Source organism: Pseudopipra pipra, chromosome W, assembly GCF_036250125.1.
Source record: "Pseudopipra pipra isolate bDixPip1 chromosome W, bDixPip1.hap1, whole genome shotgun sequence".
Lineage (NCBI taxonomy): Eukaryota > Metazoa > Chordata > Aves > Passeriformes > Pipridae > Pseudopipra > Pseudopipra pipra.
The window spans coordinates 979,635-996,746 of record NC_087580.1 but is presented as its reverse complement, the minus strand read 5'-3'; the positions used below and the strand labels follow the sequence as shown (position 1 = coordinate 996,746).

Sequence of the window (17,112 nt, the reverse complement as noted above, 5' to 3'; positions counted from 1 at the left end):
CAGTAAAGCTTCCCAATTCTCTGCACTCCCTGGATGCCCATTTTTGGTGGGCCCTGAGCTCCCCCCTCCCCCGCAGCCCACGGACCCCCCCGAACCCCCCAGCCCCGGGGCTGCCGCGGGGGCCCCCAACGGCCCTCAGCCAATCCCAAAGCGCCCACGCCGCCCGCGCCCAATCCCAGCGCGCCGCGCTGATGACTCATCAGTCGCCGGGAAGACGCCTCGAAAAAAGGGCCCCAACTGCGCCCTCAGCCAAGCCCAGCGCGCCCCAAACCCCCCAAAACGGCGCCGCCCGGCTGGTTTTGGGCTGTCAGCAGCTGTCCGGCGCTGGGCATGGAGCGTGTGCGGGGAGCTGGGGCCGTGCTGGCGGTGCTGGTGGTGCTGGGAGCCCCCCCGGCTGCGGGCGAGGAGCTGTCAGGTGAGCGGGGGGGGGCGGGTAGGCGGGTCGGGTGTGAAAGGGGGAGAAAGAGGGGAGAAAACAGGGTGTGGGAGCCCCGAAAGTGAGTGCGAGGGGGGTTGGAAGTCACAGAGTGATTGGGAGGGGGGTGAGAACCCCAAAGTGAGGGCGGGGGGGTCTGGGGATTGTGAGGATGGTGGAAAAGGGGTGGGAGAGGGTGGCAAGGGGGTGTGGGAGAGCAGGCAGAGGGGTGCCCTGGGGGTCCCTGGGTGTCCCTTGAGCCCTGGAGCGGTTCCCTGGGGCTGTGGGGGGGTCGGATCCGCATTGAGGGGATCCCCAACTGCCTTGTCCATCCTGGGGGACCGATGGGGGGGTTCCCCCCCAGCCAAGAGCTGGTGCTGGGGCGTCCGTGGGGCAGAGGAGGATGGGAAAGGAGGGTCCAGAGTGGCCCCCTGAGCTCCCACTCTGTTGGAGTGGAATAGAGCCTGAGGGGCGGAGGGGGAACGGGGCACCCCCTGCCCCGTGTCCTGCACACACAGGGGTGTTCCAGCTGATGACAAACCACGAGTGTCACTTCATCAATGGCACTGAGCGGGTGAGGTTCGTGGAGAGGCACATCTACAACCGGGAACAGTTCCTGCACTTCGACAGCGATGTGGGCGTCTATGTGGGGGACACCCCACGTGGGGAGATCCAGGCCAGGCACTTCAACAGTAAACGGGAATGGCTGGAGTACAAACGCTCTGCGGTGGACAGGTACTGCCGGTACAACTACGAGGCTGATGCTCCGTTCACCGTGGAGAGGAGAGGTGAGTGTGGGTCACAGTGGGTCCCCTCGGGCCCTGCCCTGGGAATGACCCTGGAGCCCCTCAAACCCTCCCTGGGAATCACCCCAGACCCTTCAGCCCTCCCTCTGCCATTCCCCATGCCCTTTGGCCCCCTCCCAGTTCTTCCCAGTCCACTCCATTCTCTCCCAGTTTATCCCAGTTTCTCCCAGTGTACCCCAGTCCATCCCAGTCCATCCCAGTCTCTCCCAGTGCCCCCCCCCGTCTCCACCCCGCTGGGGCCACCGAGCTCACGCCCCTCAGCCAATCCCAGCGCGTCTCTCTGATGACGCTCCAGTTGCCAGGCAGACCCAAAACAAAGACTTCCCTCGCCAGGATTCAGCCTCCCAGTCCCCATCGCTTCCTTCCCAGTCATTCCCAGTCATTCCCAGTCCCTCTCATTCCACTCCCAGACCCTCTGGATCCATTCCCAGACCCTCTCAGTCCATTCCCAGTCGTTCTCACTTCACTCCCACATCTCCCAACTCTCTCCCCAGTGCCCCGCCAGCCAATCCTCTTCTATCCCAGTCTATTCCCAGTCCCTCCCAGTGACATCCCAGTCCCTCCCAGTGACATCCCAGTCCCTCCCAATGCCATCCCAATCCCTACCAATGCCCTCCAAGCCCTCTGCCCTCCCTCCCAGTGCCCCCCAGCTCAGCCCAGTGTCTCCCCCGTCCCTCCCAGTGCCCCCCAGCGTGTCCATCTCGCTGGTGCCGTCGAGCTCCCAGCCCGGCCCCGGCCGCCTGCTCTGCTCCGTGATGGATTTCTACCCTGCGCCGGTGCAGGTGAGGTGGTTCCAGGATGGGCAGGAGCTGCCGGAGCACGTGGTGGCCACTGACGTGGTCCCCAACGGGGACTGGACCTACCAGGTGCTGGTGCTGCTGGAAATCCCCCCCCGGCGCGGGGTCACCTACAGCTGCCAGGTGGAGCACGTCAGCCTGGAGCACCCCCTCAGCCGGCACTGGGGTACGGCCCGGCTCCCCCAGCACCGGGGGCACACTGGGGGCGACTGGGAGGGAGTTTGGTGGGTGCTGTGGGTGATGGGAGGGGGGTTGGAGTGTCCTAAAGGGTCTGGGAGGGGCTGGGTGGGATTGCAGAGGGGCTGGGAAGGGACTGGCAGGAGGTTTGAGGGACCCCCGGATGGGCTGGGGGAGAGCGGGCCGGGCTCTGTGGGGTGCCGGGGGGTGCGTGGCAGGAGGTTTTGGGGGTGCTGACCCCCCCGGTTCCCCCCAGAGATGCCACCGGACACCGTCCGCAGCAAGATCCTGGTGGGGGTCGGGGGCTTCGTCTTGGGCTTGGTCTTCCTGGCGTTGGGGCTCGGCTTCTACCTGCGGGAGAAGGTAAAGGGGGGTCCCCAAATGGGGGTCGTGTCCCCCCCCTTGCTCTCCCACAGCCTCTGTGTCCCCCCTGTCCCCCCACCCCACTCTCACCCCCTTTTCTCTCCCCACAGAGCTCCTGAGTCGCCGGCGGCCGCAGCCCCTCCCTGTGGCCTCGGGCCCAGCCGGGACCCCCCAAACCCTGCGCTCATTTGGGGGGGTCACCTGTCCCCCCCGGCCCTGCTTTTGTTCTCACCCTACCCGGCTGTTCCCAGTGCTCCCAGTAAAGCTTCTCAGTGCTCTACAGTCCTGCTCACTGGAGAGAAGGGGCTGGGGGTGACTTGGGGGGAAATGGCGGGGGGAGCAGAGTTTGAGGGGGGAGAACCAGCCCCAGGATGGATCGGGAATGGGGAACCCCCTGAGTCCCTCACGTGTCACCCTGTACTTGGGGGGGTTTTTTGGGGGCATCTGCACCCCAACAGGGCACCCAGCGCACCCCAAGAGGTGCCAGGACCCACGTAAACCCCATAAAAGAGGTGGTGGGAATCCCAAATTCAGTGGGAGGGGAGTGGGATCCCCAAAAGTGGACGGGGGCGAGACGGGACTGAGGAGTGGGGATTGTTTGGAAAGGTGTGGGAGAGGTCAGAAAGGTGGGAAAAGGAGGATGTGGGACATCAGCCCCTCTTTCCTCCTCTTTCCCCCCTTTTCCACCATCCTCCTGCTCACCCCACAGCTCCTTGCCTGCAGCCGGGGGGGCTCCCAGCACCACCAGCACCACCAGCACGGCCCCAGCTCCCCGCACACAGTGAAGCTTCCCAGTTCTCTGCACTCCTGGTGATTGGGGAGAAGTGGGGGGGATTCAAAAATCCTGGGAACGGGAGGGTTTGGATACTCCCTGACCCCGAAATATCACAAAAGAGGGATGTGGACACCCCTAGACTCCAGAAATCCTGGGAACAGGGGGGTTTGGATACTCTCAGACATTCAAAATCCTGGGAACAGGAGGTTTGGAGACTCAGAACTACAAAATCCTGCAGAAAGGTGGTTTAAGGCATATCCAGACCCTAAAAATCCTGGGAATGAGGAGTCTGGACACTCCAAGAGCAAAAAAATCATAGGAACAGGGGGGCTGTGAATGTTCAGAACCGAAAAATATTGTGAGCATGTGGGTATGGGCTCTTCTAGACCCTAAAAGCCCCATGAACCAGGGTTTGGGGCACTGTCAGACCCCAAAGTATGGGAAAAGAGGGACTTAGACACTCCTCTACCCTAAGACTCTTGGGAACAGGGGGTGTTTGGACATCCTAGACATTATAAATCCTAGAGAAAGATGGTTTGGACACACCCAGACTCCGAAAATCCTGGGAACAGGGGAGTTTGGGCGATGTCAGCCTCCCAATAAACCAGGAATAAAGGGTTTGGGCTGTCCCAGAACTACAAAATCCGGGAAAAGAGAGAGTTAGGTACTCCCAGACCCCTAAAATTGTGCAAATGGGGGGGTTGGGCTCTCCCAGTTCCTCAAATCTTATGAAAGAGCAGTTTGGGCACCATCAGCATCTAAAAAACACGAGAACAGGGGGTTGGGGACATTCAGACTCCCAAAATCTTGGGAACACGGGAGTATGGGCTCTCATAGACCGTAAAAATCCGAGGGACAGGGGGGGTTGGATCAACCCCAGACCCCAAATATCGGAAAAGAAAGGCTTGGACACGCCCCCAACGGCCCTCAGCCAATCCCAAAGCGCCCACGCCGCCCGCGCCCAATCCCAGCGCGCCGCGCTGATGACTCATCAGTCGCCGGGAAGACGCCTCGAAAAAAGGGCCCCAACTGCGCCCTCAGCCAAGCCCAGTGCGCCCCAAACCCCCCAAAACGGCGCCGCCCGGCTGGTTTTGGGCTGTCAGCAGCTGTCCGGCGCTGGGCATGGAGCGTGTGCGGGGAGCTGGGGCCGTGCTGGCGGTGCTGGTGGTGCTGGGAGCCCCCCCGGCTGCGGGCGAGGAGCTGTCGGGTGAGCGGGGGGGGGGGCGGGCAGGGGGGAGAGGTGGAAAAGAGGGGGAAAGAGGGGAGAAAAGAGGGTGAGGGAGCCCCAAAAGTGAGTACGAGGGGGTTTGGAAGGCTCGGACTGAGTGGGAGGCGAGTGGGAGCCCCAGAGTGAGGTTGGGGGGTCTGGAGATTGGGGGGACGTTGGGAAAGGGGTGGGAGAGGGGGGCAAGGGGGTGTGGGAGAGCAGGCAGAGGGGTGCCCTGGGGGTCCCGGGGTGTCTCTTGAGCCGTGGAGCGGTTCCCTGGGGCTCTGGGGGGGTCGGATCGGCAGTGGGGGGGTCCCCAACCCCCCTGTCCATCCGCGGGGGGCTGATGGGGGGGTTCCCCCCAAGCCAAGAGCCGGTGCTGGGGCGTCCGTGGGGCAGAGAGGGATGGGAAACGGGGGTCCGGGGTGGTCCCCTGAGCTACCAACCTGCTGGGGGGGCCTAAGGGATGATGGGGGGGGACACGAGGACACCCTTGACCCGTGTCCTGCACACACAGGGGTGTTCCAGTTTATGGGAAAGTCCGAGTGTCACTTCATCAACGGCACCGAGCAGATGAGGCTCGTGGCGAGGTACATCTACAACCGGGAGCAGTTTGTGCACTTTGACAGTGACGTGGGGGTCTATGTGGGGGATACCCCATTTGGGGAGAGCTGGGCCAGATACTTCAACAGCATCCCGGGAAAGCTGGAGTACCGTCGGTCTGCGGTGGACAGGCTCTGCCGGCACAACTACGACGGGTTCACTCCCTTCCTGGTGAACCGCAGAGGTGAGCGTGGGGCAGAGCGGGTCCCCTCGGGCACTGCCCCGGGAATGACCCCGGAGCCCCTCAAACCACCCCGGGAATCACCCCAGACCCCTCAGCCCTGCCTGTGCCCCTCCGCTTGGCCTTTTGCCCCCTCCCAGTGCCCCCCAGTCCATTCTCAGTCCATCCCAGTCTCTCCCAGTGCCCCCCCGCGTCTCCACCCCGCTGGGGCCACCGAGCTCACGCCCCTCAGCCAATCCCAGCGCGTCTCTCTGATGACGCTCCAGTTGCCAGGCAGACCCAAAACAAAGAGTTCCCTCTCCACGACTCAGCCTCCCAGTCCCGCTCGCTTCCTTCCCAGTCCAGACCAGTCACTCACAGACTCTCTCAGTCCATTCCCAGTCGTTCTCACTTCACCCTCAGGTCTCCCAGCTCTCTCCCCAGTGACCCCCTAGCCCATCCCCTTCTATCCCACTCTATTCCCAGTCCCTTCCACTGCCATCCCAATCCCTCCCAGTGCCCCCAGCTGAGCCCAGTGTCTCTCCCATCCCTCCCAGTGCCCCCCAGTGTGTCCATCTCGCTGGTGCCGTCGAGCTCCCAGCCCGGCCCCGGCCGCCTGCTCTGCTCCGGGATGGATTTCTACCCTGCGCCGGTGCAGGTGAGGTGGTTCCAGGATGGGTAGGAGCTGCCGGAGCACGTGGTGGCCACCGACGTGATCCCCAACGGGGACTGGACCTACCAGGTGCTGGTGCTGCTGGAAATCCCCCCCCGGCACGGGGTCACCTACAGCTGCCAGGTGGAGCACGTCAGCCTGGAGCACCCCCTCAGCCGGCACTGGGGTACAGCCCGGCTCCCCCAGCCCCGGGGGGCAACTGGGGGTGCTGGGAGGGAGTTTGGTGGGTGCTGGGGGTGATGGGAGGGGGTTGGAGGGTCCTCAAGGGGCTGGGAGGGGCTGGGTGGGATCCCTACAGGGGCTGGGAAGGGACTGGCAGGAGGTTGGAGGGACCCCCGGGTGGGCTGGGGGAGAGCGGGCCGGGCTCTGTGGGGGGCCGGGGGGTGCGTGGGAGGAGGTTTTGGGGGCGCTGACCCCCCCGGCTCCCCCCAGAGATGCCACCGGACACCGTCCGCAGCAAGATCCTGGTGGGGGTCGGGGGCTTCGTCTTGGGCTTGGTCTTCCTGGTGCTGGGGCTTGGCTTCTACCTGCGGGAGAAGGTAAAGGGGGGTCCCCAAATGCGGGTCGTGTCCCCCCCCCTTGCTCTCCCACAGCCTCTGTGCCCCCCCTGCCCCCCCAGCCCCTTTGCTCTCACCCCCTTTTCTCTCCCCACAGAGCTCCTGAGCCGCTGGCGGCCGCAGCCCCTCCCCGTGGCCTCGGGCCCAGCCGGGAAACCCAAACCCTACGCTGATTTGGGCGGGTTGCCTCTCCCCCCCTTCCCTGCTTTTGTTCTCACCCCACTCAGCTGCTCCCAATGTTCCCAGTAAAGCTTCTTAGTGCTCTGCAGTCCTGGTTGTTGGGGAGAAGTGGGGGGGGTCTGAAAATCCTGGGAACGGGGGGGTTTGGAAACATTCAGACCTTAAAAATCTTGGGAACACGGGGGTATGGGGTCTCCTAGACCCTAAAAATCCCAGGGACAGGGGGGTTGGGGCACCCCCAGACCCAAAAATCTTGGAAAAGAGGGTCTTGGACACACCCAGATTCCATCAGAATCTCAGGAACTGGGGGGGTTGGGCACAATCAGACCCACAAAATCCTACGAACAGGGGGGTTTGGGACAGGTTAGACCCCCAAAAACCCAGGAATAGGGGGCTTGGAAACATTCAGAGCCCGAAAAATCTGGGAACTTGGGGTTTAGGCAATGTCAGCCTCACAATAACCCCAAGAACAGGGGGGTTTGGGCTCTCTCAGACCCCAGAAATCCTTGAAAAAGGGGGTTTAGGTACTCCCATGTTGTAGACGACGGGATAAAGACACTTTTAGACCACAGAATTGATCAATAACTTATCCAACTTTATTGCTGCGTGCTCTGTGCTTATAAAGATTACAAATTAGCTTCATACATATTACAAAAGCTAAGCTCATCATTGGCTCCTAATTACCTAAGTTATATTTACGCAAATGCTGTTTCTTTAACCTTCTTATGGTTACTTGTTTGCTATTTGCTCTGCTTTCCCATCCGCTATACACTATTCTTCTGTCACGTACCCAGTTTCTCAAACACAGTGACCTTCTGATAGTTTTCTCTTACCGTGGGACCAGAGCTATAGCATCTCTCTCATGTCCTCTTTCTATTAACCATGTTTCAGCAATACTTTCCACACTTCCCCCGTTTTCTTTAGACAGTGTTAAAAATACATCATTCATTGCCTTCGTTAACATGTTCTGTATACACTTAAAAACACAAGGAACGACGCATAAAGCAGCTAACAATATCAGCAAAAGTGAAATAGCTTGTTTAGTGATCTCAGCAAGCCATGGTCCTAAACCTAACTTTGCTAACCATTCTCTAATAGGATCCTTTTGGATTTTAAAGTCATTCAAATGACTTTGCATTTCTTTTAGGTTTTGGTAGATGGACTGAGAGTGATCAGAAAGATTCATACAACACATGCCTTCAAATTCCTCACATCCATGCCCCTGAGCCAGCAATAGAAAATCTATAGCTGCTCTGTTCTGCAAAACAGCATGTCTTATTTCATCAAAGTCATGAGCCAATTCTCCTAGAATTTTTGAGGTTCTATTCATTTGATTCCTTGCCCAACAAGCTGTTCTTTGGACAAGAACCAGGCTCTTTTTTGCTCCAACGGGGGCAAACAGGGATGCAAAGAAGTTTGCCGTAGGTGACCAAAATTTAATGGGTTGGTTTTCTACTGATTTACAGTATTTATCAAATTCAGTGTCTCGTTTGTTTCAAATATTTCTCCTTTTCAACTGCATTATTTGTCTCATAGTGGGTGTAAACATAGTCAATTTTCCCAAAGTAACATGGTCCACCAATGGGGTATCTGGGAATGCCAGACCATGCTCTATTACCACAAATTAAGAAATAACCAGGTGGTAAATATTTTGGCTTTGTCACACTGATTGACACATTTTTGACATAGCCTTGGCACCAGGTTACATTCTCGTATGGAGGGTTCTGTGCTGTTATGTTCGTAGTGGATACATTCCCAATCGTTTGTTGCCATTGTAGAAAGGTCTTTTCCTTATTCATATTGAGTCTAAAGCAAGAGTCATTTCCATACACAGCTCCAAATAATTGTAACTCACTGGGGCTATCTGTCATGGTCCTGTTTAGACTAGTCCCTAACAAAAGAGATGTCATGCCTTTGGTGCCGTTTGTGCATTCTTTTGTTACATTGCAGGCTAATTCCACCTTGGTTTTGTTATGATTAGAGCTAACCCATCCTGCAAAATCATTTGTATCAAGGTAAGGAATGCCAATAAGACACGTTTGAAAAGGATCTGACGCTGAGGCTAAACTTAGACAGAAGTCCAATTGACCTGTTTGGTTGGCAAATGTTACCCAAATGTTTTCTCTGGGCCCAACAGGGATACTGGGATGTCCTTGTGTTATCAGAATTATTTTCAAAATCCAAAACCATAAAGAAATCATCATCTTTGACCATGTGCCTCTATACAATAATCTAGATATTGTTGTGGATCGCCTTCAAAGGGACCACCAGGGTATATTGTTGTCAAAGGTGTGTTCTTCTTACACCTGCTTGCTATTATTTTTGTACCTTTGATTATACTCAGTCTTTTTATAATATAATTAGTGTCCCAGCGCAAACCAGCTAATATCCCTTGTTCTTCAGCTTCAAATAATTGTAATGCTTCAGCTATTGGTAAACCTGTTGTTTGCTCTAATTCACGTGTGTATGACTGTAATGATAATGTAAAAGAACACTTTCTGCACCAAATACCAAACAAATTAATTTGCCCAAGCCACCAATTGCTTCCACAAGTCTTACATCTAAAAGCAATCAAGGCCAAGCAACCTGGTTCTTTGCATGCAAAGCAATACTCTATACCAAAACCTCTTAATGAAAAATAATACAGCGAATTCAGTAATTGGATATATTCCTCATAACTATTACACTGTTGAATCTCTAGTTGTATATCTTTGGGTAACCCTTTAATTTCATACAATTGTGGTAGAAGCAACAGACGAATTTTTCCCTCTAGTCTTTCTCTTCCTGTCTCTGTTATGGTTGGAACTCGGAACATTCACAGTAGCTCGAATACTGTGATTATATTTCCTGACACAAAGGTCTAAATATTTCTGTGGATTCCCTTGAAAGGGTTCGTCAGGTATTATAACTGTTAAGGGTGTTCTTTTCTGACAACGGGCAGCTATTATCTTAATGCCTCTTATGATACCTATGCGCTTGATAATATGCTTTGTGTCCCAGCGTAAATATGCTAAGGCTTTTTGCTCACTGCTTTCAAATAGTTGCAAAGCTGCGGCTAGTGGCAAACCAGTGGTTTGTTGTAATTCGTGCTGCCACGTTTCTAATAATATTATAAATGCACAAAGTTTATACTAGATACTTGTATCTAGTTTAAAAATAACTAAAACCTCATCACTCATGGTGGGAATTTGAAGAATTCATATACCCTTCAGAATAAGGAGTCACTGTGGTTCAACAGAATCATGTTACACATCTCTAAAATCTTGACACCGGCAGAAAGTATTTTTAAGTTTACACAGTCACACATTCATGTAGCTTTTCTCTTTCACACAATCTTTTTTTTCACACACTCTTAGGTGGCCACCTCAGACATTCATCATTCACACACACATTTTCAAGTAGTCATTGACAGTGCACTTCTTATCAGTTTCATAATTCAAAGGAAATTTATGGCATAGCTGCCATCAGCAATCTGCAAATCCTGCATAACTTCTCCATGTAAAAGACAAATACAGCAAGAAAGAACAGAATATTATCTTGGAAATCTTCAACTCTTCTCATAGAGCAACGATATTTTATCATAAAGGCAATAAAACTACTTTTGCAGGGGGCAAGACTATATCCCCTTCTGTCTCATCGTTCTGTCTCCAAATCTTCTACCTGCACCCTGCCCCAGGGGGAAAACAGCCAAATTTCATGTAAGAGAAGCAAAATGGCAAACTATAGGAAATTCTTAATAACTTTCTGTAATATTCAAAAAGCTAAGCATGGATGTTACGTTATTTCTAATCTTACTTCAAGGGATTTTTCGTCAGTCTCCCTGTTTTGAAGAAAACGTTTGAGAATGCCATGAGCACACTGCATGCTTAACACCTACTGCCGTAAAAACAGAGCAATCTTATTTGATTTATAAGTTGGGATAGTGTTAATTTTAAGTTGTTTTTTCTCTTTTCCCTTTTTTCCGTGTTTTACCGTCTTTGCCTCCCCCACGCTCCTCATTGCCGAAGGACGAAGGAGGGGAAGGAGGGGCTGGGCTCACCCAGAGAGATCAGCAGAAGGAACTTAACTTAATCACAGGGTCTGCTTAAGAAAAGACAAAAACATAGGAGAGGGAGAGAACAGCTGCAGACAGGCACGTTTCAGAGAAGGGGTGATTGGTGTAACGGGGAAAAAGAGAAACAGCTTCCCCTCCTTCCCCGACTGCAACCCCCAAAGCTTTTGCTACTGTCATTAACTTGCCGCTCTAGGAAGAGGAGCGGCACCAGGGAAAAAACACTCGCTGCAAAGAAGGGAAGGGGAACGCACACCCCCGGGACCATGGCTGTCAGCAGTGCGGGGGACACAGAGCCCCCCCGCCGCCCGCCGCGCCCGGGGCCGCCGGCGTGCACGCACTCGGGCGCACCGCTCCGAGCCGGGGCCGCGCACCGCTCCGAGCGATTTCACCGGCCCCCGGCTCTGTGTCACCCGGGAGCGCTCCGAGCCGGGGCCACGCAGGAGCCGCGACCACCGCCACTGCCCCGCTGCCGCCCCGTATTCACTCAGCACGGCGGTGCAAGCACCCAGCGCCGTGAACACAGCCACAAATGCTCAGCGCAGTCCCGCAGCACAGTTCAGATGAAAAGCTGGAAATGTCTTAAGGTGGAACTCAGTCATAGTGTTCGTAAAGTTCATCCCTGGTCCATCAGCAGTACTTTCACACTGCAGCTGTCGTCTCCGATCATCCTGGATATGCACTGCCGAGATGCCGGCACCATGTTCATGTTGGCGGGGCTGCTCGGTTGTCCCCGGCCCCGCTCCGTGATTTCTGGTCCCGCTCCGTCTCCCTTCAACTCCACTCGACTCCGTTTTTGCACGATTTCTCCGTATGATGGTATCTAGTAGCATCCTAATGTCCTCAGACTGTGCTTTACTGCCTTTTGCTGTTCCAAATAACAATCGCCAAATTGTAAGGAGGGAAGCAGCAACTTTTTCTCCCTTAGAGGCAGCAGTAAAGAGCTTATCACTAAGTTCTTTCCAAGTAGAGATAGTAAAGGCAGTTACAGTGTTCGCTTCATATCCCTGACCCTTACATGAAAGCAGCATCTGCCGCAAAGCCAGTTTGTCTTAACTCCCCGCTTTCCCAGAAAGCATTGGAGCAATGATAGTGCCGCCTGTCCCTCAATTACCTAAAAAATGTGTTACCACGCTTTGTGCAGCCCTTTCCACGAGACTTTGCGGCTTTGTCGGGCGGGCCTCCTTCTTCAGGAGTCATCCCGGGCGCCGGGCCCTGGAAGCACGGAACTTAACTCTTTCTCCGTCCGAAATCCCCGAAAGGGAGGCATCCGGCGGCGGTAAGTTGAGCTCTTTTTCGTCCAGCCCTTTCACCTTATTGTGCTGCACGGCAAGACCGACCGAAACTCCTACGTCCGACCACGGCTGCGAGAACCCGACTTGGCTCTCGGGAGTCCGACTTGACTCCGAGTCCGACTTGACTCCAGCCCAGGAGATCCGACTTGATCCCCTAGGGACCCCCTCTGGTCCCTGTACACGGGCGCCAAAATTTGTCGCGACGGAAAGCTCTAGACACCTCAATGTGAGAATCCAGGAACTTCGTTTATTGTAGATTGACAACAGCTTAATATACACTCTATAATAGGTTCATGAATATTACAGAAATTAGGCTCATTATTGGTGCTCAGTTAGGTGGTGATATCATCTTAACTGTCTTTCATTGTTTACACAGGTGGCTCGTTAAGTGTCTCTGTTTTGGTAATGCCTAGCTCCTGTTCTTCAGCTCAATTTAGAATACCCAAGGACGCTGCTGCTTTCTCATGGCCCTGCTATCTCAGACTTTCTCATGGGCCTAGTCAGACTGCGTCTTATACTTTAGCAGCTCATCCATAGCCTTAACCATGTTCATATGTCCTCGCATTTCCAACCAATCCTCTACATCCACCCTCTCCATTATAAAAAAAATTAGACACTGAGAAATCCGTCTATAATTGCAAATATCACGCCCTTGGATGAACTGGAGAGCTACAGAAGAATCTTTTTTAAGTGACCCAAGAGTATGGATGAAGAACTGCAAGTATCTCAAGGGGAACTTCAGCAGCTTCAAATACTTCATCACTTTTAAGATACTTCTATTTTTTTTAAAATTTTGCCTTTCATAAGCAATCTTCACAAAACATTCACAGAACAAAGACTGAGGAGCACCAGATACACATCTTGAAAAAGGGTCACAAAATCATTTAAAGCCTGGATAGTAGAAGTGTATCCTTTAAAAGAAAGAAGCCGCTGGTGAAGCAAGCTGGTGGATTTCTTAGTCTGTAGTAAGTTTTGCTTTCCATTCATCTCAGGACTTTTGGCAACACAGTAATGGAATATGTGGGGAAAAAAGAATCTGGTGCCTGCAAATGACCTCCAGCAGCTATGGGAGCAACTATGAGAGCTGTTTGGTGTTTTGGTGAGGCAACTAACTTGCCTTCTCTTCAAATATATGGAAGACAGCTTCCTTTCTTCTTGCTGTTATGAATTGTGTTCATTTGGCTTCTCTAATTTGTGGATTTTTGTATTCAGTGTGGAATTCATTTACCTTCACCAGGCATATTTGAACAGGACTCCAGGTTCAATTTATGATAAGAATCCATTGCTTATAAAAAGCAGTGCCTGGGTACATTTTACACAGTTTAGAATTTCCTTGCTATCTTCTGATCATCACTGCAGAACGGTTTGGGTCTCCTATAGATCCTGAGTCATATCTGAAAAATGCCTTTGATTACTTAAGGTATATGAGAATAAATGGAAAGCTCATCCTTAAGCCAGTGAATCTCACCTCTATAGTCTCCAAATTCATAGTTGCAGAAGATCATTCATCTTCTAAAAGAGATACTTATGAAATGTAGAAATATTTCTTTCTGGAGGAAGTTATTTGCCTCCATTTCCAATGAAATATTAGATTTATTCTCCCAGACTTCAATGAGTGACCTTTATATCCTTAAATCAGGCCACGCAAATCCTACCTTTTCAGTCATGGAGTGCAAAGCTTTCTAGTTAATATATAATATATAATAATATGTCCTAATAACATATCCTAATAGTCTATAATAGAAATATTAAAGGCAAAAACCATATATGAAATAACGGGGTTTGATACAAATTCTATACAAAACAGTCTGCTCTTCATATATAAAAAGATTTAGCCAAGACTTGGTACAAAATATTTATAACAATGACTCTAAAATTAAAGAAAGGTCTTTGAGGCAGATATGCAATTTTGCACACCTTTTTTTTTCCGATAACAGTCTCAGAACTCATAACCAGTGCTCAGTAATTTCCTGGGCCCTGTATTATAACTTGAATTATATCTTCTTTTCCCAAAGAAATTTACTAAACATTTTTAGGAAATAAACGTAAATTCATGAAAATTTATTGTTCTCAGCTCTTTCAGTAAAATCAGAATCCTGAACATTACTCTTTTGTTCAAAAAGTCAGAAACAGGTAAAACACAATTTTCTGCAGATAGCAAGGAAAAGAAAAAGAAAAAAAGTTTATTTATTTAAGAATTTCTTCAGTATGTGGAAGAAGTTTCCTTTCAAAATCCTAACATAGCATCTAACACTCTTTCTTACAGTTCAACATCTCCACTCTTTCTTTCCTCCCCATAAGCTGAAGTGTTCTTGGGAATTATCTGGAAATTCCTTTTACTGAACAAGAATTTACAGTGAAAAATACCACTACAACCCTCTGAAACAATGCAAATATTCTGTTGCATTTCCACACTAAATTAATATTTCTCCATTTTTTTCTCAGGGCTCTTTTCACCTCCTCATTCCTCAAACTATAAATAGTAGGATTCAATAAAGGAGTCACCACAGAATAAGAAAGCGAGAGGAATTTATCAACAGATGCAGAATAGGTGTATTTTGGCCGCAAATACATGGAGCTTGCTGTACCATAAAAAAGAATCACAACTAAAAGATGTGAGGAGCAAGTAGAAAATGCTTTCTGCTGGCTTTCAGCTGGTGACATCAGAAGAATTGTGGAAATTATGCGACTATATGAATAAATGATCAACAAGAAGGGACACAAAATAGCAAAGACAGCCACCACAATGACTTGAATTTCACTTGGGAAAGTGTTACCACAAAGCAGGTCCAAGAGGGGTTGAATCTCACAGAAAAAGTGATTGATGGCAAAACCACAGAAGGGTGAGTTGAATGTTATGATGGTGTGTACCAAGCCTACAGCAGTTCCACAAATGTAAGTTCCAGCAACCAGACTTTTGCAGACTCTACTGTTCATGACAATAGTGTAATGCAAGGGGCAACATATTGCCACGTAACGGTCCAGTGACATGGCAGCCAAGAGGAAACATTCAGCAACTCCAAAGAAAAGGAAGAAAAACATTTGCGTTGCACATCTTGCCTTGGAGATACCTATTGTTCCCACCATCAGATTCTCAAGAATATTTGGTATTATGACTGACAAATAGCAGATATCCAAACAGGACAGCTGAGTGAGGAAGAAATACATGGGGGAATGAAGGGTGTTATCACCATTCATTGTCAAAGCTATCACTGTGTTAGCCATCAAGGTGAGAATATAAAGAGATAATAAAACTACAAAGAGCAAAGGATGCAAATGAGAGATTTCAGAAAAACCCAGGAGTCTGAATTCACTCACTTCACTGAAGTTCCCAAGAATCATCCCTCTCTGGTACCTAGTAGAACTATTCTCTCTTCGTTTTTGCACTCAGTAGTTGATGACGCAGTAAACAGACAGGCAAATTGGCAATCCAAATACCACTGCCTGACTGAATAGGCAAAAGGACGAGTAGAATTTAGAAATTATCAAGATTTTGAAAAGGTCTTCTGAAGAGATTAAGTGGTCTTATGCAAATGTTTTTGTCTCTATTTTTGACTGAGGCTTCTTTTCATAGCACTGCCTTCAAAGTTTGCGTATTTACTGGTGTCTTCAATGATCAGCTACAGTTTTTACCCTGCAGAACAAGGGGGGAAAAAAAAAGCAAATATTTTTTATGGACTAATCAGTTCAAGTTCCAACAGCATCAGTAGCAACATTTGAATATAACAAAGATAATTTCACTGTAATTTAAGTGATCTACTCTGGGGATGCATGCAAGGTCAATTGGTCCAAAGCATCTTGTGACTGTACTCATGGCTAGGCTATACAGCATGAAAAGGGTTAAAGGGCCCTTACAAGAGACAGGCTTTGCATGCACAAGGATTTACTTGTGGCATACACAGCTTACGGCAGTCATGTATTCTGAAGTTACCTTGTGGGGAGCGTGGTGGAAAAGAGGAAGAAAAAAGTCCTAAATCATGAGGTCTCCAGAAAAACATTCTACTCTGAGCATTCTGCAGTGAATAAGGAGAGATGTTTTTCCCCAGCACTATATCCTATATATATATATATTTATGAAGTCCACTGAGACTTGCTAATGCTGATTACAGCAATAAAGCATAGTTGTTACTCACAGGTTGGTTACTAACTATGGTGTATGTATATTAGTTGATTCACAGACACTCTTTTTGGTCTCTCCAGTTTTAGATAATTTGGAATACACTTCTATATAAACCTAGATGTTCTCATGCAACATCAAGAGTTGTCTTTGACTTTGAAACAATTACTATTACTTCATAATTATCACCAAATTAGTGAGACAGTAGTCACGTAAGCTTGTCATATTTATGCTTTCTCAACAAAATTTGAAGGTGAAGCAGAGGTACAGTCCACATTCATATGGGACTGTAAATCCTGCTGAGATAGGAATGGAAGGCTGCATGTTACAAGTGATCACAAATCACTTCAATAAAACTGTCAACTTTGTAAAGGTCTTGGCCAGAGTCAGTCATCAAGAGTACCTTTATAGCCTCTGGGGAGAGAGATCCTCTTAATCTTTACAGTATATCAGAATCAGGCGAAACAAGCCATAGAAGTGCCTGTTTTTCTCCATTGACTATAAAAGATATTCAGACCCCCAAACCAAGAATGCAGACACAGAATTATCATCAACTTTGTCATCTAAACCTAGAGGACCTGCACCTTAGGACAACTTTGTGGGTATCTGCAGGGAGATGATAAATTGCAAAGCAACATATGAAGACCATGAGTGCACAAAAAGGCCTTAACGACCCTGCCCTATGGTCTCCAGCCATACTCTCTGTCCACAGACCCATGATCTTCATTTAAAATCACTTCAGCTTATATTGACCCTGAGCAGGAGACCATTATGTGTTTAGGAGTAGTGATGCATGTAGCAGTTCACCTGAAAAGGCCTAAGCTTTGCTGTGCTGAACATCCAGGATGACCCTCAGGTCTGGGCTGTGTTCATCTCTTGGCCACAGGTTAAACTCAGCAGCTCATGGTAAGCAGGCAGCTTCCACTCTTACTGGTG

At 50.4% G+C, this 17,112-nt stretch overlaps 3 protein-coding genes and 2 long non-coding RNA genes across 6 annotated transcripts in view; 3 read left to right on the top strand and 2 right to left on the bottom strand.

Moving 5' to 3' along the window:
• The window catches only part of LOC135405804 (uncharacterized), a 369,333-nt gene that overhangs the window by 12,667 nt on the left and 339,554 nt on the right, over nt 1-17,112 (bottom strand). The window lies entirely within an intron of this gene.
• Nucleotides 1-17,112, top strand: part of LOC135405816 (uncharacterized) — a 147,174-nt gene that overhangs the window by 71,695 nt on the left and 58,367 nt on the right. The window lies entirely within an intron of this gene.
• LOC135405957 (class II histocompatibility antigen, B-L beta chain-like) lies at nt 62-2,677 on the top strand. The gene is made up of 4 exons (XM_064640471.1): nt 62-415; nt 934-1,203; nt 1,903-2,237; nt 2,669-2,677. Exons 1-4 carry the CDS (start codon nt 331-333, stop codon nt 2,675-2,677), a joined length of 699 nt encoding a protein of 232 aa, XP_064496541.1. The 5' UTR covers nt 62-330.
• On the top strand, nt 4,386-6,782 carry LOC135405956 (class II histocompatibility antigen, B-L beta chain-like). The gene is made up of 3 exons (XM_064640470.1): nt 4,386-4,540; nt 5,058-5,327; nt 6,631-6,782. Exons 1-3 carry the CDS (start codon nt 4,456-4,458, stop codon nt 6,780-6,782), a joined length of 507 nt encoding a protein of 168 aa, XP_064496540.1. The 5' UTR covers nt 4,386-4,455.
• Nucleotides 11,961-15,450, bottom strand: LOC135405955 (olfactory receptor 10C1-like). Its single transcript, XM_064640469.1, has 2 exons — nt 14,475-15,450; nt 11,961-12,233 (listed from the first exon to the last, which is right to left on the bottom strand). The coding sequence occupies exons 1-2, from the start codon at nt 15,399-15,401 to the stop codon at nt 11,961-11,963; spliced, it is 1,200 nt and encodes a 399-aa protein (XP_064496539.1). The 5' UTR covers nt 15,402-15,450.